The sequence below is a fragment of the Hippoglossus hippoglossus genome, chromosome 13 (genome assembly GCF_009819705.1).
Source record: "Hippoglossus hippoglossus isolate fHipHip1 chromosome 13, fHipHip1.pri, whole genome shotgun sequence".
NCBI lineage: Eukaryota > Metazoa > Chordata > Actinopteri > Pleuronectiformes > Pleuronectidae > Hippoglossus > Hippoglossus hippoglossus.
This window is the reverse complement of record NC_047163.1, coordinates 8,850,436-8,878,435: the sequence shown is the minus strand read 5'-3', so window position 1 is coordinate 8,878,435 and position 28,000 is coordinate 8,850,436. Positions and strand designations below refer to the sequence as shown.

General features: G+C 43.5%; 1 protein-coding gene across 7 annotated transcripts; it reads left to right on the top strand.

Annotated features, from left to right (window-relative positions):
- Positions 1-380: 380 nt before the first annotated feature.
- Positions 381-28,000, top strand: LOC117772516 (rho GTPase-activating protein 32-like). Of its 7 annotated transcripts, none has more exons than XM_034603704.1 (22): positions 381-665; positions 803-850; positions 8,341-8,454; positions 9,322-9,427; positions 11,148-11,239; positions 11,492-11,576; positions 15,653-15,739; positions 15,821-15,958; positions 16,105-16,197; positions 17,089-17,211; positions 17,402-17,479; positions 17,883-18,225; positions 18,640-18,742; positions 20,092-20,236; positions 20,635-20,717; positions 21,507-21,614; positions 21,758-21,903; positions 22,007-22,220; positions 22,884-23,035; positions 23,205-23,279; positions 23,380-24,054; positions 24,690-28,000. In XM_034603704.1, exons 3-22 carry the CDS (start codon positions 8,366-8,368, stop codon positions 26,939-26,941), a joined length of 5,187 nt encoding a protein of 1,728 aa, XP_034459595.1. In that variant the 5' UTR covers positions 381-665; positions 803-850; positions 8,341-8,365; the 3' UTR covers positions 26,942-28,000. The 7 variants fall into 7 exon arrangements, with proteins under 7 accessions (XP_034459595.1, XP_034459598.1, XP_034459596.1 ...); XM_034603709.1 differs by lacking the exon at positions 803-850 and having other exon boundaries at positions 382-665; positions 17,883-17,964; positions 18,076-18,225; positions 22,887-23,035; XM_034603708.1 differs by lacking the exon at positions 803-850 and having other exon boundaries at positions 382-665; positions 17,883-17,964; positions 18,076-18,225.

Sequence of the window (28,000 nt, the reverse complement as noted above, 5' to 3'; positions counted from 1 at the left end):
CGATGCATTGGGATGAGTTGCACACACACACACCAGTACTCACTCCTCTCACTGTTACCACCCCACCTACTCCACTTGCTTATGTAATTCCAGTACCAAGCATTACCTAACACCACACTACACACGCCAGATGGGGGCTCCTCGGGCTGGTATTATCAAACAGGGGGTCCGTGCACACTCCCACTCCCACATAATGTTCAGGTCCCGGACTTTAAAAAAAAAAACAAGCTGCAGCAGCCCCCTATCATCCGAGGCGCGGGCACGAGAGCAGATATGCGCGCTGCCGCTGGTGGGTGCAGACTCCCAGCAGTCACACACACACACACAGAGAGAGGGAGAGAGAGAGAGAGAGAGAGAGAGAGAGAGAGAGAGAGAGAGAGAGGGAGGGAGGGAGAGAGAGAGAGAGAGAGAGAGAGGGAGGGAGGTGGTGAGTCGGTCTCTGTTCTCCCACGCTTCCTCAACCATGTCTCAGCCGGGTCCAGTTCTCATGGTGAAGACCTCAGCGGATCAGCTGTAGCCTGACTGTGTGTGTGTCTCTGTGTGTGTGTGTGTGGGTGTGTGTCCAGTCCAGAGATTGTGCGATGCTGACAACATGTTCCCTGATCGAGGAGCTGAGCGCTGAGCAGCATAGAGGAGGCACAGTGGAGCAGCGTGCACGGTTACAGGTAGGCTGCGTGCGTGAGCCTGGTGTCTGACTGTCACTGTACAGCTGCATACACACAGCAACATACATGCGTTTCAATGTAAGTATGTGTGTGTGTGTCTGTGTGTGTGTGTGTGTCTGTGTGTGTGTGTCGTACAGGTATTAGGCATGTTGTGGGGACCCCAAATCTGTGGGAGTTCACACAAGGTAAATCATTACATTTTAATGTGAAGACACAGTTTTGAGGTTAGGTTCAGGCTAGGTTTAGCTATAGGGTCTGGTTTGGTTTAAGGTTAGGTTTAGTTGTAGATTCATGGTAGGGTAGGGTCTGGTTTGGTTTAGGTTAAGGTTAGGTTTAGGTTATGTGTAGGTTAATGGTAGGATCTGGTTTTGGTTTAACGTTAGGTTTAGGTGTAGATTAATGGTAGGGTAGGGTCTGGTTTGGTTTAAGTTAAGGTTAGGTGTATGGTAAGGGTAGGGTCTGGTTTGGTTTAAGTTAAGGTTAGGTGTATTTTAAGGGTAGGGTCTGGTTTCGTTTAAGTTGAGGTTAGGTTTAGCATAGGTTTAGCTTAAGGTTAGAGCAAGGGTTAGGTTTTGGTTAAAGCTAGGTTTATGTTAAGTTAAGGTTAGATTAAGGCAAGTAGTAACTATGGTTAAGGTTAGAGTAAGTCTCGAAGACACCAATGTAATATCCTCTGAAGTCATGGAGACGTGTGTGTGTGTGTGTGTGTGTGTATGTACTTCCACCTTGGTGAGGACCATAGGTTTAGATCCTACAGAGTGAGGACATTTTGGTCGCCACAACCTCAACACAAGTGTGTGAGTGTCTGTTTACAGCTGCCTGGTGATCTGTCAGGCCCAACAGGTCAGAGTACAGCGGTGGTAAACTTTATCCAAGTGTGACCGGGCTCAGGTTGTGTCAGCTGTAGAGGAGCAGGTGATGTGTGTCTGTTTGCAGCACAGCTTATGACAACACTATTTTTCTGTCAGGAGCCTTTCTGTGTCGTTTTTCTAGGAATCACTGAATTTGTAGTGGGTGGGAACATGTTTGTGGGTAGAGCTGTATGATGTAATGCAATGCTGTTGTACAGTATTGTATTACATCAACAAGTGCTACAATTGTGAGGCTTATTTAAATGTAATATATTCCTTAAAGGTTTTAATTTATATTGTCTACTTTGAGCAAATATAAGAACTGTTCATAAAAACTCTGGGTATATCATTGAAACCACTTGACCGAAATGAATTGGCAACTATTATGACAATCAAGTGCTCATTCAGGTCATTCTTAAGCAAAGATTCCCATCCGCTTGTTGGAAGGTGTCTTGCTAAATGAAAAGTAAACATAAGGTATTTAATACTAGAAAGAAATGATTGGTTAGCAGTTAGACATAAAAATAAATCAGTAACGATTGGAGTCTCCATGGTTCCTCTGGTTGTTCCAGTGTCCACAATTCCTGCTACCTGGGTCAAGCTAATGTTAGCTAGCAGGGAAAACAAAATGCTATCCTCTTTCAGTTTGGGTGCACAGTGACAGATGCATTTTCTTTGTGCTGTAAGTTGAGCCTTCATTTTGCTGCAATTAGTTTTTCCCTGGGGGCAGAGAGAATTGCATAGTGAAAACTAAACCAATCTAAATGCTAAAGGTGTCATTTTTTAAATTAGTAATGACAGTGTTAAATCAGTATTTACCTCAAAAAGATAAGTTATAGCAAAAATTGGTGCTACCTTTTGCTTTAGGAAAGGGTTTTGGGTGTTTTTCCTACATTCTATATTTATAGGATGAATCATTAATCAATGAATCAGGAAAATAATCTACAGTTACATTTTAAAGAAAAATGTAAATTGTCAACTGTCATTAACAACATATTAGTTAACCTTTCGTGGGGAAAGATAAACAAACGCTTTTGTGTGTTGATGGCACAATAAAAGCTAGTTTGGTATTTCTTAATGAGCTTAAAAGATGAATTGATCTGGATCGACAGAAAATGAAGGAAATTTAAATAGGACAGTTAATTATTTCTGTCTTTTGTATCGCGAGAATTCCCCAAATTTAAATGCTCCAGTTACACCAATGGGAGTTTTCTTTGCCCTTTGTGATACAGATCTAAATACTTTTGGTTATTTTTTGTTACCAAGCCATGACATTGACTTTAGCTTTAGGATATTGTCAGATATTCAACTGATCACTGGCCCTACATTTTATGCCTATAGCCACATAAATACTAATAATAATCTGTGTAGGTACGAAATAATAGGTACATGTTGTAATGCAGTCCATAACTGCACACAAGCAACTGCCTCGCCACAATCACTTGCCTCAGAAATAATCACCACAGCGTTGAGCCAACATAGCTGCACATAACCATCACAAAGGTAGTAATTGTTGCAGGGATGTTGTATTGGATTGCATTCATCAACCGTGATCTCATATTACTGTGTGGGAATCTGTGTGACACTCAGTATTGAGTAAGTGAGCCAGTAGCATAGTAGCATGAGTATATCCTCCAACACTACTGTCATTATCCCAAAGTATTTGTATCAGGGAATCAACATTTCAGTTTCTTTCTACATCATCAGTTGCTTTAGAGGTGTAGCAAATTTGTGCCTATACTTAAGAAATGTAAGTCCTATGTTGTCTTCCTTGGTGACAGACCAGCTTGTTGATTAAATATTTGGGTCTTTGTTGTCGACAACTTAATCGGCCTGCTGTTCACCCTGCTCTTTGCCCTTCCTCTGGGATCCCGGTGATTCTGAGTGCTGCAGGACAAAGATTGAGCTGTGACACTGACTCCAGATGAAATAAAGTTAATCTCACTCTGCTACATTTCAAGAAGATTAGAGGATCATATGACCCCCCCCCCCCCCCCCCCCACACACACACACACACCCACATTCACACACCTCCTCCTCCCTCTGGAAGTGACAAAGCTTCAGTGCAGATGGTAGATTTTAGAAATGTTTTTGCGTTGTGACTCGGGCTCAGACGGCAGCAGGTGTCTGAATCCTGCATCACCGCCTCAGGCAGATTGATGGTGATGATCTGTCAAAGCTCTTGGTCAAAGGTTCCTCTAAGGTTTCATTTCCCTCCTCGCGCTCGTGTTGCCTCATCCTCAGTCTGGAGGAGCATCCAGTCACGATGGACGGGAGACCTGCTGCCATGGTAACCGCAGGCCTTTCTCTACTGCGTCTTTGCTTGTGTTGTCTCCATTCCAGAGCTAAGAATGAGAGCATGAAAACCAACTTTCCTCTTCTTGGGGACGTGCAGCAAAATTAATATATGGTCCGGTTAGAGCTGCAATAATCAATATTTTTATATTAACAATAGATCATATGGTTATTTAAATGTGAAAGGGGATGCGTAGGGCCCGTAAAGATGAACCCACAAAGAATTATCAACCGACTTTGCATTTCACCGCAGCTACGCAGCTCTTTTGGCTCAGTCTAACTGCTCAAATCTGCATAGTTCCAGCTAAAGCAGGGCTAATAGCCATCTATACACCACCCACCCTGCAAATGACTCACTCAAAGCCACTAGCTGGTCAACATAAATAAGCAAAGGACCTCTGCTGTGAGAAAAGGCCTAATACAATCCACCCAATCTCGTTGCCTGTAGACTATCCTCTCACGATGAATTAGCCTCTCAGGGCTTCAGCTAACATTTTGGGGCTTCCGGTGTAGACAGTGGATATCCGGACCAAGACTCCATCTTCCAATGGCCGTACACTGTTTACTGTCCAAAGAGTCAACACAAGTCGAATGTTTCTCCACATAAACACGAAGAGCGATACTTTCTGTCGGTGTTTTAGATCCAGACGACATTTTGACTAATCTCTATTAACAGCTATTTGCCCATGAATGCATTTAAATGAAAAAGCCGAAAGCAGATTCATTTCAGCCTCTTTTGCTCCTCACATGCACTGTTTACCTGCGGGCAACTAAATCCTGTTAAAACCAAAAGACCTCCAGCCCCCAAATCTGGTCCCTTGCCTACAGATTCTGCATATTCACATGCATAATCTGTTTATAAAGGTTACAGTCGAACCTTAAACAATTTACCAGAAGCCTTTTGATGTCATTGCAATTGCTTTGGGCCAGATGCATGTAGTCGTGTTTGGGTGGGGTCTGTGTTGTCAAACCCTGATAAAGAAAAAGGTGAAATGAAAGTTTCCATATTCCCTCTTCGTCAGCCGTACGTCCTCCCTCCTCTCATTTGTGACTCTGTTCGACACATCTGCTGTGTGTTTGTTGCTACAAATATGTAGGCAGCCATGCTTCCTGTCAACACACTTGCTGATAAGTGGATTCATAAACAGTGTGTGCAAGATTGTGTAGGCTGCCCTATTTTTTCTTGAAAACGCCATGTAGGTCATAAGACACCAGGGCGACATCTTTCTGTGCTGCTCCAGGCTCCTGACATCAGAACAACGTCTCCGCCTTTAAGTGTGACAGGTAGACGTCTTTCCTATCCCTGCATATGGAATAGTTTAGATTAATACTTTGGATATGACTGATAGAGAGTTAGTGGAAAGATGATTTCCTGCCGTGTGCAGTGTTGGTTCCAGGGCTTCTAAATTTAAACCACTGGCAGAGATTTTTTGTTACTTGGTTCAAAATACTTTTGTTGTTTCTTGCCTATGATTCTGAACAAAGTCAGCATACGCCACCCATTTCCCTCTGCCTTAGATAATGTCACTGACATACAGAGTGAGATCACCTCCTAAAACTGACTTTTTACAATTGTGACAATCGCATTGTGACAATTGCGTTTCCAAAATACTCCAAACAAATATTTTTCACACGCTCCTGTGTTCATAAGACCGAGGAGTGCTTGTATATTTTCCTCTCTGCTGTATTCAGTTCATCTCCCGCAAGGTCTTTCAGATAGAAACAAAAGACCATGACTTCTTTGCCAGGCAGGCAGCTTTAAAGCTCACAGCTAGTTCAGCCTCCTCTGCAACGTGAAGTACAACATGTTCCTACACTTGAAAAGACTCGCTGTCTGATGTGGTACAATCAGCAAGGTCGGCCATTGTACTGTGTACCACGCCACGTTTTTTATCATCGCATGCAGCCACAGGAAATATCTGTCCTCCGCTATCACCACATAGCCAAAATATTACACATGTAGCAATGATAATCACCATATCTTGATTCCTGTGTAGTGCATATTTGTTTTTGTGTTGCCCCACATATTTGAGCCATACAAAGAGACAGTAATTATATTATGAAGTACTCTATTTCTCTCCTCTCATTTTCACATACATACTTTGACCCATTGCTTAACTCATCCAGTATCTCATATAGTTTCTGTCCTGATGACATGCAGCTTTACTTCTCGGTTAAACCCAACAAACTCAAAAACCTTACCACCCGTAATGACCGTCTGAATTCAGTTACAGGAATTGTTGCAGATCGCTCGTATAAAAGCTCACTTCCTACACATGTAAACGATTATATAGCATTTTAAGCAGCTAGACTATGAACTGAAAGTAGTTGTAAATCACACATCGACCCAATTATTGTCACCCTTCATTGGTTTCTTGTCAAATAAACCATGGCCTATAAAACTATATTAATTACATACACATCCCAGCATGATCTGGCCTGGTCTTGTATATCAGAGCTGTTGAGCCCCGAATTGTAGTTGTTGGCCTCTCTAATCTTCTGGTCTTGGCATTTTATCTGTTCCCCAATATCATATTAAATCTAGAAGTGACCACCCTTTTAAGGTTGTAGCTTCAAACATTTGGAACATTCTTCGCTTCAACGCTGTTTCTTTAAAATCCTCCAGTAACTAATTGCTATTATGTTAGTCTTTAAACTTTTATTTGGAATGTGACTATTTAATATTTGTGTATTACCTTTTAAGCAGTTTGTAACTGTGTTTTTTTCTAAAATTGCAATATAAATAAAATATTATTCTTCATATTATTCTTCATATAACTCTTTAACAATGTTTTCCCCAAGCAACCCCCCCTACATAACAGCACTTTCTGAACAGACAATTAATTTGCTGTCTGTGTAATGCACTTGCTCTCCTCTGACAAGGTTGTGGTGTCTATTAGAGAGGAGATACAGTACGAGATGGGGATAGAGCGGAGTCCGATCCGGCCTGTGTTCCTGTCTGCCTGCTCACATTCTGCTGAGTCAGGGGGCTTTGTGGAAGTCAGTCAACAGCAACTCAATGAGGCTCAATGCCAGAGGGGCTGGTGGGAAACTGCTACTACAGCAGCGCTTGGTGCTGATGAATCTACTCGTAACTCCCATCACGTCTGTGTTGCTCAGCAGACCTGCTCAAGGGAGCGAACAGGTTAAACCGCCTCCATGTTGGATGTGTATTTTTAGTGCTGTAGCTGGACCTCTGAGGTTTGAGCAGGGCCTCTTCTTTGTGCCCACATGCCCTAAGGTCATTGTTTATCGCTAAGCACCCACATACGTTTGGACGCTAGTTATGGGAAGACTATGGAGGAGCATTGTGGAGAATCTAGTTTCACTCCATCAGGACATTTTTCCTGTTTGTTTACAGTACATAAAGAGAAGAGTAGTACTGAGTATGGAGTCTGGTAGAAGATGAGAGATAGGGGCTGTCCCAGTATCAGTCTCCTCATGGATCAGATATGATCCACTTAGTTTGCAGCAATTTGATTCCACACAACATTATTTAGAAATGTGCACCATGCAAGGATGGTACAGAGGTGACATGTTAGCATGTTTTACCTGCGACTGTGTGTGTTTTCTGTCACAGTCCACTAACATGCAGGTCAGCTTGACTGACAACTCTAAATTGCCCTGGTGATAGGTGTGATTTTATAGCATGAGTTGTTCTCGTGTCCAGGGGGCATGCTGCCTCCCAACCAGTGTCATATGGGATGGATGGAAACAAAATAGAATCTCTCTAAAAGAGAGTTCCAAAGGATTAAGTAATAAAGCAGAATCCATGTTAGCTGTTATTATATTTAAACTGTTCGAATTTACAATTAATAAATTCATGTAAAGCCGGTTGTTAACCTGGGTTTTTGGAATCCTTTTAACATATATAGATCCAAAAGCTTTGAAAATATGCCAGGGTGCATGAACACCTTTATTTGCAGCATTGCTAGTATGGACCAATAAATGCTAATTCCCGTGTTTGTTGTACAACATATGAACGTCAATGGGTTTTTGGCTGACATGATGGGAGTTGAATTTCATTTATGGATGAACTATTATTAAAACACTGGTCAGACCATTTATACTAAGAGTGTGTCAAATGTGGAAACATTCAAAAGATAAATGTTCACGACCCATAAAAGCAAATACAACAACATTAAACCTGTATAATTTATCCAACGACATGCACTGAAGCTGCTGGGGCAGTCTTGACTTTTCCTTTGAGGAGGATACGAACGTGTTAAAGATAAAACATGTCAGTGCTGTGATAGAAAGAATCTGATATTCTCATGAAAACATCCCATGAATTTGCAGCCTGACGTGCATTATCCCTGAAGCAGCCCCCTCACTGTAGCATGATGTCATCGCACATTACAGTCTGGGCTCCGTGGATCGTAGCCTTGAGTCGCGCACGATGCAGCCTCATGTGGGTTAACGTCTGGCGGCTTCATCCTACATCCTCCCATCTTGTACTCTTATACCCACCCACCTCCCATTCCCTCGCACTGACTCCCTCTTTCCCTCCCACTCACGTTTCTCTACAGCGGGCTGTTGCAGCAGGGCGGCATCATGGAGGCTGGATGTGTGGTTGCCGCGGTGATTGAGAATGCTGCTTCAGGACCCCAGGGAGAACCAGGAAGTGGTGACGTCCTTGAGGGGTGAGCTACTCTCTTTTTCCTCGCTTTATATCAGCTGATGTGAATTATGTAAAAGGATACACATGCACATGATGGGATGTATGTGTAAGTGTTGCGTGCCTGCCTGGTCGTTTATATGCATGTTTGAATGAGATGCTACATGAATACAAAAAAAGAGTGATGTAATATTCAGGGTTAAGATATGACCCTGTTCTCAGAGACAGAAAGAAAAACTGTAAACCTCCCTCAGGTCTAAGCTCATTCTGTTTCCTGTGAATTCACATGTGTCACAAATGACTGTTTCTGTGTCGTCCTGATCTCATCACGCTGAATCTCGCTGATAAAATCCGAGGCCTGTCTCTCTCCTCTCTTTGTTGCTCATAAACGTTGACCTGAATGGACCTCACCCTCCACTCCTGTGTACATTGAGTCACATTTCAAGTGAAGGTTTTTGTGAAGCGCTCCCTCGTGGGTGGATTCCCTTTATGATTCTCTGAATAGACGAGCTTTGCTTTCCTGAGCGCACACAAAAGGCACCGTGGCTTTTTGTTGACCCCATGGAAGATGCAACCATTTTGCAGACTAACCCAGAGATGAATTCACTGCATTTTATTCCTATCTAGCCCTGATTGGTACAGATGATTATACTCTCATATGTTACTGGTGATGCCACAGACTCAAATACCACAGTATAAGTATAACATGTTTTCTGGGCCATGCTGTTGCAATGTCATGATTTCTCAAGCTACATTTAGTGAATTCATCCCCCTCAGTTGCTCCCCCTGGTGTGTTTTCAAACAAACTACAAGGCTTTTTTAAAACCTCTCAATACATAGATGTGGGCATGTCACTTCTTTTATTTGATTCCTGACCTCTGTCCGTCTGCAGAGATGTGCAACCATCAGCTGACGTAGACAAAGACGACGCCTTACCTCAACCCAGCAACAACAATCCTCCAGAGAAGAAACAGCCACAGGAGACAACCACTGCCATGGTACACACACACACACACACACACACACACACACACACACACACACACACACACACACACACACACACACACACACACACACACACACACACACACACACACACACACACACACACACTCTCTGACTCATGACTTACAGAAAAAAAAAACATGTCGATGGACATGTCATCTTTCTTCCACGAGGCTGCATTTGTTATGATTCACACGATGAGGTCACAGAATATGATGTCACTAAAGTCGCGAGGCAGTCACAAGAGTCATTACTCACAGTGATGAAAGTGTGGACGGGTGTAAATTTGGATTTGAGGACATCTCACCTGAGTGAGATGCTGTGTCTGAAAACTGCTGTGAACAGGAGCTGACCTCCTGTTGTTTAATGTGAGGTACGGTACATTTTTACACGTGCTCTTTTCTTTAATAAGCTTTTTTATTTAGATTTTCATATTGTACATTATCCTGCATACCCGTCGCATCACCACAAAGTATCTAATGTAATGTAAACAGATACAAACAATACTGATATTAATGATAATACTTGTTGACAAAGATGTAGAAAAAGAAGAGGCTTCATTGTCACATATTTTTATCAAACCATGATTTGACTAATTTCCCTTCACTTAACGCTCACTTTGCATAATATGACCTTAATCTTAAACAAAACACACATTACAGTACAAAAACATAACATCAACTTACATTAGCATAACAAAGCTAAAACATTACAGCTACATGATAGAATAACATAATATTAGCATAACATTGTTATGACATAAGAAATCATGATTCAATATTGCCAGAAAATAAGCTTACATAGCTTAACATGACCAAGGATTATATTATTTTACAGTTGCATTACATAATAGAAAACTAGCTAAAATGTATCATGTTTTAACATAGGATAGTATAACAACATTAGGATAATATGAGAAAATACATCATTGTATATCAACAAAATAGGCGACCAAGTGCAGTGTTTTTTTAGACATTTTAAACGTTTTAGTTTTAATTGCAAGATTGATTAGTTATCAATCTGAAATATTGTTGTGTTGTGGCCTCGCTGCATTAAAGTGTCAGATCTGTCAGATTTATGATGTTCTACCCTTTTAGTACAGGAAATTAAAATTGTGAAGAAAAGTAGAAGTGGCTGCTTAATCATTTCGGGAAAGTTTGCAATAAATGGAATTCAAGTTCATTTTCTAAAACAAATGTAGATACGTAAATATAGCTTGGTATAATGTAGTACACTCAAAACATGTATATCATCACCAAATTCCAAACAATATTTTCCGTTACGTGTAATAGCAAATAATGACATAAATCAGTAATTGAATTCGATATGTACTGTTGCTTAATCACCAGGTAAATAATGTGGGGACCATCACACCCTAAAATCAGCACCTCCTACAAATGAGATAACATAATTGTGTGTTCAGAGTTAGTATGAAATAACATGAAATGACATCTTAATATAGGAAAACAAAGCATAATATAATATTATTCACTTTTTATGACATTAGGGCAATATAACCCATTGTCTGTTATTATCTACTCAGGTGTCTAACTCACAACTTTTCTCAGACACCAGACGTTTGCATCTTGTCTCTTTCGCTGCACAGTCATGGTTTAATGATCAACACAGTTATTCTAACATGTAATCTCTGCTTCAACAGTTGCCCTGTGACACTTAGTGATGTTTGCTCTCTCTCTCTCCGTCTGGCAGGTGGGGAGCGATGATATCACGGAGCATCCAGCCGAGCCGCTCCTGCGCTCCTGCGTCAGCACGGCCAGCATGAAGGTCAAGAACATGAAGAAGTAGGTGCTCCCTGTGACAGTGTTGCTGCTATTATGGGCTGTAAACCAGGGCTCTTATCCAGGCCAGTGAAATGAGGACCTATAAAACGATGGGCGCGACTCACAGAGACAAAGTCAGCCAGCTGCGGCGCTAACACACACAGGACCAATCTCTCCCTCCCTCTTTCCCCTCTTTTGCTCTCTTTCATGTGGCTTTTTTCTCTCCATCACAGTGACACTGTGTTGAATACTGATGTGCTGTGTGTTATTTAGGCTGACGTTCCCCAAGGGTCACTTCCCCAGGTTGGAGGAGTGCGCCCATTTCCACTATGAGACTGTTGACTTTGGCAACGTTCAGGTGAGAAAACCTTAAAACTTACACTTCAGCAGAGTGTTTTCTAAGTTTAGAGATTGTGACTTAGGCTCGAGTTCAGCCGCCATTTGGGTGAACTCCAAAAACACGTGACTCTGGAAATGCAGTGTGGCCACTGAGTAAATGTTCTTGTCTTTTCTGGAGAGTCCCACTTTCAATATTTCATTTTCCTTCCTTTTCATAGAGTACTATCAGTGTGTTGCTTTATTAGAACAGGTCTATATGACAGAATATTAACGTCCCATTGATCGAACCTCTGTAAAACTGTAAACAAGGCTTTTTTTAAATCTCATTGATGATGTCAGCCAGAGACTAAATCCGACCTAGTAGTAGTTTCTTGGATAAACAGTCTACCTAGAAACTGAATGTGAGGTGACTCATTTGAAATCTGAAAAAACCCACATGAGGGGTGAGAATACACTTAGCTGAATGAAGGCAGAAGTAAATACTATACTGTGGACTACTTCCAAACTAGAATGGCACTCAGTTGAACACATATATATCATACATATCATTTTCTAGTTCTAATAGTGGTAATTTAAAAGTGATGATCTAAATTGTTTATTTGTCATAAAACATAGTTAACAAAAATAAAAACTACACTCTTTAGAGCACATACCTCCACCAAGGCCCTACAGTCCCCTTGAATTCAATCAAGCCACACACTCATCAGTCCCATAAAATGCCATATTTGTGAAAATCTGTGAAAATTATGAAAAACATCCAATCTTGCAACGTGAAAGAAAGTAGAAAATAATTCCTGTATACGCTCCCTGATCAGGATTTGTTTCATGGTAATCCATCAGGTAGTTTTTTGCGTTATCTTGCCAACAAACCAACCAACAGACAAAAGGACAGGAGTGAAAACATGATTAAATAATAAATCTGCATCCGCACCAACATTGAATGGGTTCTTCCCAGGCCCCATCCCTCAAACCAAGTTTGGCGGAAATCGGTTTTGTGGTTTTTGCATGATCCCGCAAACAAATAAAGAAGTAAACCTACAAACAACCATCAGAAAAACATGGGTGGAAACATAATCTTGGCAAAAGTAAATATTGTCACTCTAGAAATTGGTCCACCATTTTGTTTAAAACTGAAACATTCATCTATCAATGACAGATGATCAGCCGAGTCCATATTTGCATTAGTGATGAGTAGCAGTGAAGTTAAACTAGTTGCTCAGTCATGTGTGGAAGTGGCTTTTAACCGCCTGGTTAGGCTCGGGTGCAGTTCAGTTTGCTCGCCAGCAGAGTGCAGCAGTCCTCCCTCCACAACCAGCAGCCGCCTGTGCAGCAGAGTTTAACACTAAAGAGCTGGAGCAGTGCACGCTCGCTGAGGGGGCTGCATCCCCACGTGTGCCATGAAATGGACCACAGTGCAGCGGGCAGGACGGGACTTGAATCCCAGGATGGGCTCACCCTGTTGGGTAAACGTCCGGCTGTGGTTGTGGCTCCATTGTCGGTGTGAAGGGGATGTGAAAGCAGGGCATCAGTTTCAGTGACCTTGAAAGGATCCACAGGGACAAGGAAAGCTGAGCTGGAAGAGAAATATGAGTCACTGATGCTGAAATCTGTTCACACTGCCTCTGCATACATAGACAAACATAAAGCAGGCACACGCCACTGCAATTTATTCTTATTTGGGTCTGTTGGTTTTTTGAATCTTGCGAGATTAGTCCTCTTGAATGGTATCTCCCATGATGCATTTGCCTGTCTGCACATTGGGAGACCGTGGCGGCAGGCTGGCAGGGAGGGGGGGAGGGAGGGAGGGAGGGAGGGTACTGATCAGGTCTCATGTATCCCGCACACAGAACAGCACAAGGACAGCCGACTGTCTCTGTCTGCAGCCCGGTTGATTCCTCTCCAGATTATCTCCAGTCTCGCCTTGAGAGTGGAATGAATGAGAATTGTTTTGAAATGAAGAAGGGTCGTCCATTTATCTCGAGCCGCTCTGCCTCGGAGTGATGGATGAGCCTGTGTGTGTGTGTGTGTGTGTGTGTGTGTGTGTGTGTGTGTGTGTGTGTGTGTGTGTGTGTGTGTGTGTGTGTGTGTGTGTGTGTGTGTGTGTGTGTGTGTGTGTGTGTGTGTGTGTGTGTGTGTGTGTGTGTGTGTGTGTGTGTGTGCGTGCGTGCGTGCGTGCGTGCGTGTGTGTGTTGATCCCATTCACTGCCAAGCCCACTTTTCCCACAGGAGGAAGGAGTAGTGAGAGGGAGGGAGGGCAGGATGGTGATGGGGGGAGGGAGGCAGAGTGGAGGAGAGGGAGGAGGAGGGGTGGGGGTGGGGGGGATGGAATGAGGGAGGCAGGAAGGGGGGTAAGACGAACAGTGGGAAGCATCCTCTCCTCATATTTTCTGCTTTGAATAGCGCAGTGAGAGCGTGGTGATCCACAGCCCCCGTCAATGAGCATTTAAGGTGCGGCGGCGGCGGCAGACAGGGGACGGCAGACAGGGCGAGCGAGGAGCGACGTTTAGACCCTGCTGCCCTCGGCCGGGGGTTTGTCTCGCTGGAGGAGCTGACTGCAGCCGCACACAAAGAGAGAGAGAGGCAGAGCCACGTCCTCCAGCTGCGGATGGATATGCCAGATGCCTTAGTGGCAGGTAACAAGTACGTGTGGGTGATTACGTATTAATATCCGGCTCCTGGTGGCAGATATTTATGAATAAATGACTTGATGCAGATATTTTTCCTGTGCAACGTGCGGGGGTTTGGTTGCACGTTGTGGAAGGGGGAGGGATCTTTGAGGTGTGAGCATCACAGAGGAAGTGATGATCAAGGAAATGCTACGATTTTTCATTTCATATTGAAACAGGCTCTTTTTTTTCTATCTCTGTTTGTTAGTTGAATAAAAGAAGCTTTTTGTTGATCCGTAATTCTCTGTGCGATCCTGCTTCCCATCATCCTTTTGGCCTCTTGACCCCCCCCCCTGCCAGTACTTTAATTTAGCTGTTTGGATTGGACGGTTCCTGCCAACAAATCCCAGCTCTTTCATCACGACTTAGTCAAACAGCACATTCTCACTCTGTGGTTCTTTGTGGGTCTGGTGTTGGTGTACTAGCGTTGAGCAGTAACTAGGTCGCTGTGTGTTGTGTAACTGTGTGTGTGTGTGTGGACGCGCTGAAGTTAAAAATAACCAGAACTTCACTTTGCTTCCAGGTCTTTGAAGTGTCGTTTTCACTAATGTCGATCGACTTATTCCCAAACTCCTGCCAGGCTTTGATCTGCGTATAAAATATCAGGGAGGCCGATAAGAAATCTGTGTGGTATCTCCGACGCCTCCAAGTGCCCCATACATCTCAGCAGCTGATGTATTATACATTTCATGGTGCAGGATTTATGAAGAAGTGAAAATATGAATCACTAATGTGTTGGCAGCGGAGCAAAAATACTTATTTACCAAATAAACTTCATCATGCTGGCATATCCCACACACATCTGTCAGGAAATGTAAAGGAGCTCATTACAAAATACGAAATGTATCGTAGTTCTCTAAAAGTGTCCACCCATCCTTTTCTCAAGCAATTTTTGACACTGCCAAGGAGGTTTATGCTTCCATTTTACCTCTGTTTGGTTGGTTATTAGCAGAATTACGCAAAAACTACTCAAACGATTCCTCTGATATTGTTTTGTAGGGGTGGGGGACGTCCCAAGGAAGAACCCATTAAATTCACTTTCTTAAATAGGGCATTTTTCAACATTTTCCTTAATTTCTTAGAGAATAATTCATGGATCTTGATGGGGAAAAAAAATCAGGCATGTTTAGGGGACTGATATTTACGTTTGGCTGCAATTTGGTGCAGATCCATTTTAAATGTGCATTCCTAGAGAGGGTACAGTATGTGCCCTCTGAGTTCTAGTGTCGCTGGAGTTTAAAGGTTTCTATTCTCTAAAGTGGTTTTACTATTTAATGGCAAAATGGGGTTGGACATGAGAGTTTTTCTTGTTTAACAGGTCACATACAAAAAGGGCTGTTTTACTATTCGCATCCATTATTTAGAATATGCGCCCTCTCAATATTAGCTCCTCTGTCCTTCTTTTTTAACTGGCTCTTCTCTTTGGTAGTTGGCCTTCGCCGAGGGGCAGAGTGAAGGACCGAAGGCTGGTTCGGACTCCAATGAGCTGGTCTTACTGGTCCAGATCACCTGCCAGGTACCATCACATGCTACATGTGTGAAACAGGTCAGATTGTCAGATATCGTCTCCTGTGGTTTCAACTCTTTTGTCCGTCAGGGTAAGAACTGGCTGGTGAAGAGATCCTACGAAGATTTCCGGGTGCTGGACAAACACTTACATTTGTGTATTTATGACCGTCGTTACTCCCACCTCACCGAGCTGCCACGATACGACTCGTTGAAGGACTCTGTGGAGGTACCGTACAGCTACACAGGCTTTATCTGTGATCTTAACACATGAAGTACTTAATGTCACAGATTATAACTAAATCAGGAATGATCTGCTACTCAGATTATCTTTTTCTCTGTGATGTCGCATTACAAATGTTTGTTTGTCTTCAGTCAGTGACAGATATGTTGGCCACCTACCTGTCCCGCTTCTCCGCCATCGCTGACAACAAGATCAACTGTGGTCCGGTGTTAACATGGATGGAGGTATCAGCTCTCATTATTCACTCTACAGAAAAGGCCTCATTGTTTAGTTGTCACTTTTTAATACAGAGGTTTATTTTTAAATAAAAGTAAATGCAGCTGAGGAAAACAAATATAAATTTAGCTCAGGACAAATTGTTGTCCTCGTGTTTGAACAGTTTATGTAATAGTTTGAACTATGAGGTTTTTCTCATGGGAGGTTTCTGGTGTTTTTAATTTGTTGAATTTTTTAACTAACGTGGGAGTGGGCTCAAAAACACTTCTTCGGTGTAAACAGATTTTTTTCAAATCCACCACATATTGTTGTAAATATATAATTGTCTTAGTTGTAGTGCTCTAGTCAGGGTCTGCTACAAACTCCAGTATAAGGAAAAAAATACAAATTAAATGTATTTTAAAAAATCAGGTAAGACAAAACAGTAACATAAGAAACGTATCTTTATCGTACATCCTGTCTGTGTCAACTTTTATAATAATTACTTTGTTTATATAGCATCTTTCAAAATAAAGTTACAAAGCACTTTATGGTAGAAACTAAGAATAAAAGTCATAATTAAAATCAGTTCCAAAGCTCATGTAACCAGTGCAGGTTGGTGTGATGTGATCACAAATTTTAAATGCGCTGCAGCAGCATTCTGTATAAGAATATATATGAATATAAAAGTTATTGCTGGGCCCTTTTGCATTGTTTTGTGTTTCATCTGCTGACAATTTTGGGGACATCCAATTCTTAATTTAAGCGAAGCAGGAAATACTGAAGGATCTATGGTGTCAGGTTTTACGGGAACTCACAGTTGCATATTATCTGCCTAGCAATGAAAATCAATGTTATGTCTACAAGTGATGAATGAAACTAGATTAGACATTTCCTCAAAGGTGATACTTTGCTTTCAGATCGACAACAAGGGAAACCATCTGCTGGTGTCTGAAGAAGCCTCCATCAATGTCCCCGCCATCGCCGCCGCCCACGTCACCAAACGCTACACGGCCCAGGCCACCGACGAGTTGACCTTTGAGGTAACCCTTCAAAGACACGTCGCTCATCACCAATCAGTAATTTTTATTATCTGTCGCCAGCTCTTTCATGTGTGAGCATTAATATTTCAGTGGAAGTTTTGCACGTGCGTATTCCTGATCCCCATCGTAATGTATTTTTTAATGTGCTCAGCTGTGATCGCTCTGTTCTCATCTTCACACTGTGACGCAGGTCGGGGACATCGTGTCGGTGATAGACATGCCTCCTAAAGAAGACACAGGCTGGTGGAGGGGGAAACACGGCTTTCAGGTAAAACATCTGCTGCTGTCACAGCTTTAATCCACTGACATGTTGGAGACCAGAGAATTCACACAGAGACATACCGACTGCCTGGTTTCCCATTTGTTCCTGTTGAATCCACATATTAAAAAAATCAGCATAGCAAAAAGAATCTACACCGGAGGAGGTTCGGCACAATAAGAATATAAAGCAAGGGATTTTCAGCCCGAGGCAACTTGTACCCTGATGCTCACCGACCTACTTATGCACCTTCACCCTAGACCCAGAGTCTCCTGCAGCACTGAACGCCCCAACTGGTGCTTTGAACTTACATGTGTATCACCCTCTCTCTCTCTCTCTCTCTCTCTCTCTCTCTCTCTCTCTCTCTCTCTCTCTCTCTCTCCTCTTCACTCCTCTCATCCTCTCTCCTCAGGTCGGCTTCTTCCCCTGCGACTGTGTCGAGCTGATAAATGACAAGATTCCCCCCAGTGTTCAAAGCTCTGTGCCGAAGCCAGGTACTCCTCAGTGTGCGTCTGTCCGGCTGCTGATGTCTTATTTAGTGCTCGCTCCCATGATAACATGTCGGATTGATTTAAAGTGGCTGTTATGTGTGTCATCTTCATCAGTGTGTAAGAAGCATGGGAAGCTGGTGACGTTCCTGAGGTCTTTCATGAAGTCTCGGCCGCCGCCACAGAAGCTGCGGCAGCGTGGGATCCTCAGGGAGCGCGTGTTCGGCTGTGACTTGGGGGAACATCTCCACAACTCAGGACATGAGGGTAAATTATTCCTACTTCCTTTTTTATTTTCATGTTCTTATCTTTCATTGCGTAATTCTTATCTGCTGAAAGTTCACAAGTTGAAAATACCTCATGAAGAGTTTATCCAGTGAATCTGCTGCCTCTACAGGCCTGGATTAAGAATGCAGAGGCCAGTTTTTATCGCCTGCACATCTTTACAACTGTTCCTCAAACAGGAATAAATGGTGCATTTTTTAAAACTGATTAATGCACATTCGGTGCAGTAGTCAGAATTTACAGCAACAGGGCTATTGGATTCAGTGAATTCACTGAAACTAAGCCACAGGGACTTTGTGTAAAGAAATCCTAAATTGATTGTGGCACAGTGCTTACACAGCCCTGTGTTTGTGCTTTAGAGGAACTGTTCTCCTGACTCTTTGTTGTGTCCTTCAGTCCCACAGGTTGTTAAGAGCTGTGGTGACTTCATTGAGAAAAATGGAGTCGTGGACGGAATCTACAGATTATCTGGGATCTCCTCCAACATCCAGAAACTGAGGTTTGTGTCTCTTATGTTTTTCTGCTGTTTTGATATTGAATTGAAATATGAAACCAAAATAAAGCCTGACTGTTAGAGATGATCAGGACTAATCACTGAACCGGGGAAGACATGAGCTCTTCCACTCGCTGCCTCATCCTCCTATGACTCTTCACACCTGAAACTGTAGCCCCTTGTGAAGCTTGTGCTACATACAACTGATTTATTATTATATATATGTATTATATTTACTGATTTAATTTCTAAAGAATGGTTTGTTGTTAAACACGAGTCTGCTGAAGGGTACAGGGCTGCAGGAGTGTTTTTGCATGGCAGGGGACAAGTTGTGGGATTCAGGTTTTCCACTGGGTCTTAAAAAGTCAAAAGTTCAATAATCCAATTTTTAGGCCTTAAAAAGTCTTGATTATGTTATTGTTGATTATGTTAATGTTCAGTAAGAGTTTAAGAGATTCTTTTGAAAGAAATGTTCTGGCTTCCTGCAGAGTTTGTAATGTGTCCACGTGTTTTTCTCAATGACACGGATATTAGCTGAAATAAAACTATAAACAAGACCAACGTGGAACTGATCCTGCTTCTACAAACACCCTGGTCAGATTTAATCTCAGTGCACTTGTCTCTGCTTTGGGAAAGACGATATATACCTGCTGTCTCTGCCTGTGGTGTTTCGAGGGTTATTTTCTATGAGGCTACTTCCCCTTATCTGAAGAAGTATAAATAATTCTTGGACTCAGATAATCCTTCATATCTATGATACTTGACAGGTTTTAAATATTATTCATTATGGTTTTAAATAACTTTAATTGTATTTGTTTAAACTTAAAGAAGCCCTGGTTAACATGATGCACTAACAAGCACTGATACGAAGCAGAAATAGATAATAATAAGAGTTCATCATCAACATGATGGATGTTGTTGAGAGTGTTTTTGTAGTTGAGATGCTTCTTTGTAAGATCCATCAAATACAGTTTGTGTCACATTGTGCGAATTGAATGGCTTAAATGACTTTTTTATGCTCGCTTAAGTGGAATTAATGAAATATCCTTGCATCAGATCCCATTAGATAAACAGGAGACACAGTCTGATGTGGTGATGGCAGCCAATTACAAAGACGACTCTCACATAAAAAATGTGTTGACTGACCAAGTACGGAGGAATATTATTAGAAATGACAGAGTTGGAAATCTGTATGTACAAATTTGCAAGATGTCAGATCAAAATAAATCATGAATTCCCCAAGCAAATGACCAAAAGTAGCTTCTTCTCGAGTGTTCATGCTGCTGACAGACGGGCGGTGGGACGACTTCCCACGCTGTTGTCTAAATATTCTTCTTCTCTCTGTCTCCGTCCAGGCACGAGTTTGACTCTGAACAGATCCCAGACCTGAGCAGAGAGGTCTTCAGGCAGGACATCCACTCCGTGGGCTCCCTCTGCAAACTGTACTTCAGGGAGCTGCCCAACCCGCTGCTCACCTACCAGCTCTACGACAGATTCTCAGTAAGAACCAGAGCAGGGAAACTGGGGCATGGATTTAAGGAGATGGGCTTGAATTTATAGGAATAGAAACTGGCGTCGCTGCTAAGCAATGTGAAGAGAAAAAGTTTTGTAGCACAAATTTCTGGTTACTTAGTGATAACTTGGAGAAACAAAGAAATTACTTAAGAAATTGGGCTCTTTTTGAAATGCTGCTCAGAATGAGGTCACTGCATTATACTGAGCTTTCTAGGAACAGCAGGGGATGTGCATGCTGAAACCAAATAGCAGATTAGGCTGAAACACTGGCTGCTGTGAATATAAAGGAGAAAGCAAGAGAGAGCGGGAATTTTAAGACGACTCCCTCTGCTGTGATTATCGGCCTCTCGGTGATGTGTGTTTTTTGTCCTCTGTCGACACAGGAGGCCGTGTCTGCAGCCACGGACGAGGAGAGGCTGGTCAAAATCCACAATGTCATCCAGCAGCTGCCTCCTCCACATTACAGGTCAGGTTTGAAGCTCACTGCTGCAGCCTGGTGGCCCGGTAGGGGAATGTTTGATTTCTAGAAAAGGGAGTGATGCGTCGGAACTTAAAAAACAGAAACAGGGACTAAACATAACTCAGAAAAGAACAGACAAAAAACTATAAATACGAAAACCAGCACCAAAATAGCACCAAATCAGACCAATATATATTATCACAACCTTATGAACAGAGACCAATCAATAAAGGTAACAAAGGAAAAATTGAATTAATAAACAAAGAAAATAAATTGATAAACAGATCAACTGATAACCGTTTCATTCTAACCCTTCAATAAACCTTTCCTGTTTATCCTGATATTTTTTGCGTTCATCATTTATTTTTGCCACAAAATAAAACGTTTATAATTTAATAATAAGTTTAATAAGAATTCTAAATTATTGATTATTATGAAGATAACGTGAACCAAAAGCATCTCTTTTCTAATTGCACCTCAACCACATAGAAAATCCCTCTCTGATGTGTCTCAGTTAATAAGAGTTAAGAAATCATTATTCCGATGACCAGTGAGTGATACACAACAGTCCTGCTCTTCATCAACATTTTCAACAAAGTTCTTGCAATGTGACATTAATTCTTCCTCCTACAGGATACACTGAACTCATCAGTGATGTTTTTATCTGCTGCTGATTTGCTGTGTTGGTGACCTTCCCTTATGAGCCAGAATTTTACATTTCCACTGTCTACAATTTAATATTTTGAAATTAACAGGTGACTTTTATTTTAAATCATTGCATTTCTCTGTCGACAGGACTCTGGAGTTCCTCATGAGACATCTGTCCCGCCTGGCCACCTTCAGCCCCATCACTAGCATGCACACTAAAAACCTGGCTATCGTCTGGGCACCTAACCTCCTCAGGTGACTGTCACCCTCTACATCATCTGCTATCTGCACGTATCGCCCTGTTGGCACTGCCGCTTCCCTCTGTCAGGCTTTCTGTGGCAGTGAACTGGGGCATGTCTCAGTGGTGCAGAGAAGTGAAATAGGTTGTGGTGTTTCAGGTCCAAACAGATCGAGTCGGCCTGTTTTAGTGGCACAGCAGCGTTCATGGAGGTGCGTATCCAGTCGGTGGTGGTGGAGTTCATCCTCAACAACACGGAGGCGCTCTTCAGCCAGAAACTCAACGCCATCATAAGGGAAAGCACTGGTAGGTCATCTCCGGTTACCCCAGTAAAAGAAGAAACAGAAAATAAAACAAAACAGGGATTGTATGAAACTCTAATGCCTTTATTCCAACACCTTCACTACAGGTAACAACACCATGTCCAGACCGAAGTCCCTGCTGGTCTGCTCCCCGTCCACAAAGCTACTCTCTCTGGAGGAGGCCCAGGCTCGTACTCAGGCACAACTGGGCTCCCCGGCCACCACCCCCTGCCTCAGCCACAGCGACTACATCGAGGTCGGGGAGGGACCTGGAGCTCTGATGGGCAAGTTCCACACGGTCATCGAGCTCCCGATGGAGAGGTACATTTATGTTTGTTCTAGTATTACTCAACATGTCATTGTTTGTTATTTGAGCCACTCAATCATAATGCTTTAGTGTGAGCAATAAATCATAGAATTAGTTGATTATAAATTAGTGGATAGACGGACAACATTGTTTGATATCATTCATCTCATTCATGAGTCTAAAATGTCAAAATTTTACATCTGAAATTAATCAAAAGTGAGAATTTGACACAAAAATTATTTTTGTTTGTCGGGCAACAAACAGTACTTGAATATGTCACCTTAGACTAAATGTAATCGCTGTTTTTCACTACTTTCTTGTAGACTAGATCATTAATCAGATTGGAATATTATAATGGAATTTAATTACTAATTATGCCAGATTTCTTTCCTCAAAATCCATGATTTGTTCAATGGGAAATCAAATTAAAATGTGTTTTGCAATGTAAAAGAATCTGTCCCCTGATCCAGATCCACCCTGAAATTGATGGGGCAGAAACTCATGGAAATCGATGGGGTAGTTTCTGTGCAACAAACCAACACTGACGAGCACATAACTTTCTTGGCGGATATAATAATTATTAGTTACAATTGTAATGTTGTTGGTGGTGTGCGTTGACTTGTTCTTTCGTGAGCTGAGACAACAGGTGTCCAAGATGATTTGTTTCTGTGTTGAAGCAGCAGGCGGCCTCCTCCTGCGAAGGCCAAGAAGTCTCCTGTGGGGAACTGGCTCTCCTTTTTCCACCTGGGCAAGTCCCATTCTTTGTCTAAACGTAAACTGAAGCGACACCCCAGCGAGCCTAATGAGATAAAGAGCATTGCACTGCCAGGTCAGATCACCGCTGCTGTTAAGTCGCCAGAAAAACCTGTGCTTTTCATTTTCTGCCCTTCTTAATTAATTTGTCAACTTCCTTAAATTAGGCCATATGTGTTGACATGTTCTTTTAGAGGTGATGTTTGCTTTTAACGTGAATGAATAAGTTGTTGAAACATTTGCAGGTGGAAGAGGGAATGGGGGCACTTTACGTTCGACCAAAAGTGAAGAATCTCTCACCTCTTTGCACAATGTGGAAGGTACAGTAACTGCTCACTCAGATCAAACTCTGCACTTATTTCATCTGTTTATTAAGATTCAGTCTATACTGAATATACATGTTTGTTTTTTGTATCCCAGGGGAACCTCCAAGTTACCGTCCCCTCAGACCTCGTTCGACTAGCGAGGCCCTTTCTGCCCTAGCTAACGATGACCTACGGCGTCCTAGAAGTAAAGATGAGAACAAAACCCACCCACTCAATGAGAGTCATCATGGTGCTGATCGTGGCCACACCGCCGTGTCCCTTTCACCTCCACCCCAGGAGGACGAGCTCGACCTCTGTCCGCCGGATGCAGGCATCTCTACTTTGGACTTTGACCCCATGTCTTTTCAGTGCAGTCAGCTCGCAGCGACCCCTGGACTGCAGCGCAACAGAGATGGAAACAGACAGAGGAAGAGCGCAGGTTGTTCTAGTGAATCGGAGCCAATCTCTTCTCCCAACAACAACATTAGCTGCTCTCAGTCACCAGATATTAGCCCGGTTCTCAGTAAAGGGGGGAAGAATGTTTCCTCCAAGCCGCTGTCTCCTAAACTCAGGAAGAAGTCATTTAAGACACAGGCAGACGTTCGGGCTGCAGCCACCTCCCTGCCACCCCTCCCCTCCTCTTCTCCCCCAGTGCAGAAACGTGACGCTCCTTCGGCAGATGGAAAACAACCAAGAGTGTCCTACCCACACTGCAGCCCGCTCAGCACGGCGAGCCAGGCATCAGCCCTGACCGACCTCAGCCAATCTGCACAGAACCTGCCAGATCCAGGTCAGTCCCACTCCTCTTTAAAGGGATAGTTCACCCAAAAATGAAAATTCACTCATCATCTACTCACCACTTTGCGGATGGAGGGGTGGGTGAAGTGTTCCACAAAACACTTTTGGAGTTCACAGCCTTGCAGCCAAATCAAATACAATTTATAGTTATTGGTGAAAGATTCTTCAAACGTAAAAAAACAAAAATTTAAGCTAAAACATGGTGTAAAAGACGCCGTTTGGAGTTGAAAGTGAATGTCGGGGCTTACAGATGCTTGGATGACACCCCCGGAGCAGTATGGAGGCATTTTATGTTTCTTCTGTTGTTGTCTTAAGTTTGAAGAATCCGTAAGCATTAACTTCAATTGTATTGGATTTGGCTGCAACTCTGTTTACCCCTGAAACTCCAGCAGTGTTTTGTGGACTCAAACACTTCACCCACCCCAGTAGATAATGAGTGAATTTAAATTTCTGGGCAAACTACTCTTTAAGATCATGCAACATTTACTCCTTATAGTTAATTTCTATTTATATAATAATGCACTTTGTAGTTTCTTATGAAAGCTTCTGTGTCTTGTCCCATCATGTCTTACCATAGCTTTGTTTGTCCTGTCATACTGTAGCGTTGTTTGTCTTATCCCTCCCCAGGAACAGATAGACTTATGAGTTCAGTGTCTGTTCTCCCTCCTCACCCTCCCTCGACGAGTGCTGCACGCAAGTTGGCCCTGGCTCTGGCCGAATCTGCCCAGAAGGCGAGCAGTGCCTCCCAAAGACGAAATAACTTCCCATCGCACCCGCTCCAGAGACATGAAGCCTGCCACGCCCAGGACAGGCCGCCCCGGCCCTCTGTTCTCGATCTCAACGTGTACCCCGAGGAGTACTGCGGCCCTCGAGTCTCCTCTTCGGTTTCCCACTGGCAGACATCAGCGCACAGCCCAGTGGAGAGCCGCTTCTGCCCTCACCCTGTCCATTACCCACCCGCACACCTCCGCTCGGGGCCTTCACAGGTCGCTGACGGACAGGAGAGCGCGTGCAATTTCACACCTAATGTGAGCCCGCTCGGGTCAGGGAGTCTGGAGGAAGGCAGTGCAGAGAGGAGGGACTGGAGGGAGGAGAAACAGCTGAGAGATATCAGACAAGCAGAGCCCACCTATCAGAGCGTTGGTGTTTCAACACCCACTCAACCTGGCTGCTCGGCTCAGAGCCCAACAACTTCTCCCGTGTACGTGAACACAGACTCTACCAATGTCTTTAATTTCCGTGCTGTTCTGGCTGAGACATCCATGCCTGCCTCCATCGAGCAGGTCCTTCCCCGGCCGTTACAGCCCTCCTCAACTCACAGCTACAGCCCAGAAGAGGACAGACCACTGGGCATGGTTGATGATGTCTACAGTAATCAGCCTCACCATCATCATCATCATTGGCCAGTACAAGCAGGACGAATGCCTGCACCTCACTGCCCTCGGCTCAACGCTCTGCCACGTCACCTTTCAGGGCCTAAAAGCCTGTACAGGCAATCCTCTGAAAGCCGCTACAGCACTTTAGGTTTGAGGCAACCTTTGTCACCTCAGTACAGACGTTACCGCAGAGACGAGCACCTGATCGGTGGCTGCCAAAGGCAACCGGACCAATGGCAGAGGTCAGATGATAGAATAGTTGGTCATCCAGCCATCCGGAGGGCTCGTTCCTTCCATGCCCCACAGATTGGTCACTATGAGCTGGCAGGGACAGAGGTCCTGCCGCCGGACACCATGTTTTACGTCGAGCAAAAGACGAGCAAAGAAGCACCCTATCAGAGGCTGATTCAGACCGGCATCCACCCTGTTCGGCTGCAGTTCGACAACACAAGAGCTGAACCCCGCTACTCCGCCTTCTCCGATATGAACCCAATGGATAGTTCCCACTATTATGTAGAGCCCTACCGGCAAAGCAGTGCACGACACAATCAGTCTTATATCAAGCGTAACGGCAGAGAAGGCGCACCAGCAGATTACTACAACTACTCTCCTCATCGTGTCCCCCCTGTGAACAGGGAGCTTTACATAGAGAGCAGGGACACGGTCGTTTACGAGACGAGAGACGCAGACGTTTTTGAAAGAGTCGTATATCAGCCAGTCAAGCAGGAGCGTCAATCCAAACGTAAGAACACATCTCCAGCTGTGTCTCCATATGAGAGTCCCGTCTCACCGCCAGACACGAGAAACAGAGACATAATGCACACAAGGAGTAAGTCAGACCCTGGAAACGGCTGCCTCCTCTCCGCCGACAGGACAGAAAATGATGCTACATCTCCGACATCCATGAGGTCTCAACACGCGGGCCCTGAGGCCACCAGGCAGCCGTGCGGTCAGCAGTCAGGTGCAGAGGTGGGTCCATCAAGGCGAATTCAGCATCAGCCACCGCTTCGTAAAGTCCCCTCACTCCCAGAAAGAGACGGTCCTCACCTCAAGAACACGGAGCACATAGACAGAAGCCACTCACGAGGTCCTGACCAGGGTCAACCGATGATGACCCACGCTGCCAACAACTACCCTGGGGTTGTGAAACCCAGCATCCTCAGGAGACCCGGGCGGTCGCAGAGCACCCGAGAAAATCGTCACTACTATCACTACCACGCCAAATCCCCTCTGGATCCTGAACATCCGGGATCCCTTTCCACTCAGCTCAACAGAAGGACTCAGAGCACTAAAGTCAGGCCAACACAATATGACCACATGAAGGAGTATTACGCAGCTCCCAGGCCTAAACCCACAAGATCTGGTAAAGCCATGGCTGGATATTTGCCCGGCCAGGGCTGCTTGTCCCCCCGCGGGCACAGACTGCTGTCCAAGGCTCTGGGTCAAGAGGGTTTTTGTCACGCTGCACTGAGATCAGAGGCCGGGGTCTACGAGGGATTCTGACCACTGGTTTTCATCTGAATCTCCATCAATCGGGGCCAAAGGAGAACCGCACTTTATCCTCTGCCAGACCAACAGACTGTTGCATTGAAAGTGTGTTTGTTTGAACCTCCAGGAAGCTGCTAAAGGAAGTGTGCAGTGAGGCTGCTGCTGCTGCTGGGGTTCCACACTGTCGCCATCATTGGTTGTTTCATTTATTGCAAATGGCCCTTGCAGACTTTAAAGGGAACAAATTAATCGTACGCAGAGTTTCGTCTTATATTTAGAGATTTTGAAAAATAACAGTAAGAGGGGGCATGCTTGAGAAAACGATGGCTTATATATTTTATTTAATGTCTAAACAACAAGAAATAACAAGCTGAAGTAACAGGTTTTATTGATATGATTTTAAAGTGCGTATAGGAATGTGCATAAGACAACATTCATTTTAAATGTATTATATTTGTATAAATAACACACAGCTAACACGTGGCCAATGTACTGTACATTTTGTTTTCTATTCTAGTCTGCTCAGACGTCAACAAGCACTTTGGAGGATAACTGTGTATGAAACACGCTGTCTTAACGTGGTGTACATGAAACCTCTTGATATACAGTCTATTTTTGTTCTGTAAGAAATGGCTTGCTCTGAATAATTGGTGAATTAGCACTTTTGGGGCGGGGTGGGGGGGGAATGGATGATAACCTCATGGTTTCTAACTTTTCACATATTTCTTTCACAACATTGTACGATGCGATCGCAGCATTACAGTGTGAGTGCTATGATTTCAGTGTCAAAGCTACCGTGGCAGAATCCGCTCGACATTAATTCCAATTGCGCTCATTCAGTTCGGTGATAAAGTGTATTTTGTATGCCAACGTGGTTTTTGTCACAAAAAATTCTTTCCTCTTTTCAGGGGAACTTTTAACAACGTGGTGTTTTACATGAACTTTGATGTTGTTTTATCCATTAAAGTTGCTATTTCAAATCCAAACATGTAGAAGAGGATATTCTGTTAAGATATGTTACATGCGTTATTTTAGTGAGAGTCTTAAAAGAAATAAAGATATATTGACAGTGAT

Coding starts and splice junctions, on each gene's coding strand:
- LOC117772516 (XM_034603703.1), top strand. CDS start 8,366: ATGGAGGCTGGATGTGTGGTTGCCGCGGTGATTGAGAATGCTGCTTCA. Junction 20,237..20,634: donor AGCTCTACGACAGATTCTCA/GTAAGAACCAGA, acceptor CTGTCGACACAG/GAGGCCGTGTCTGCAGCCAC. Junction 22,221..22,883: donor ATCGAGCTCCCGATGGAGAG/GTACATTTATGT, acceptor TCTGTGTTGAAG/CAGCAGGCGGCCTCCTCCTG.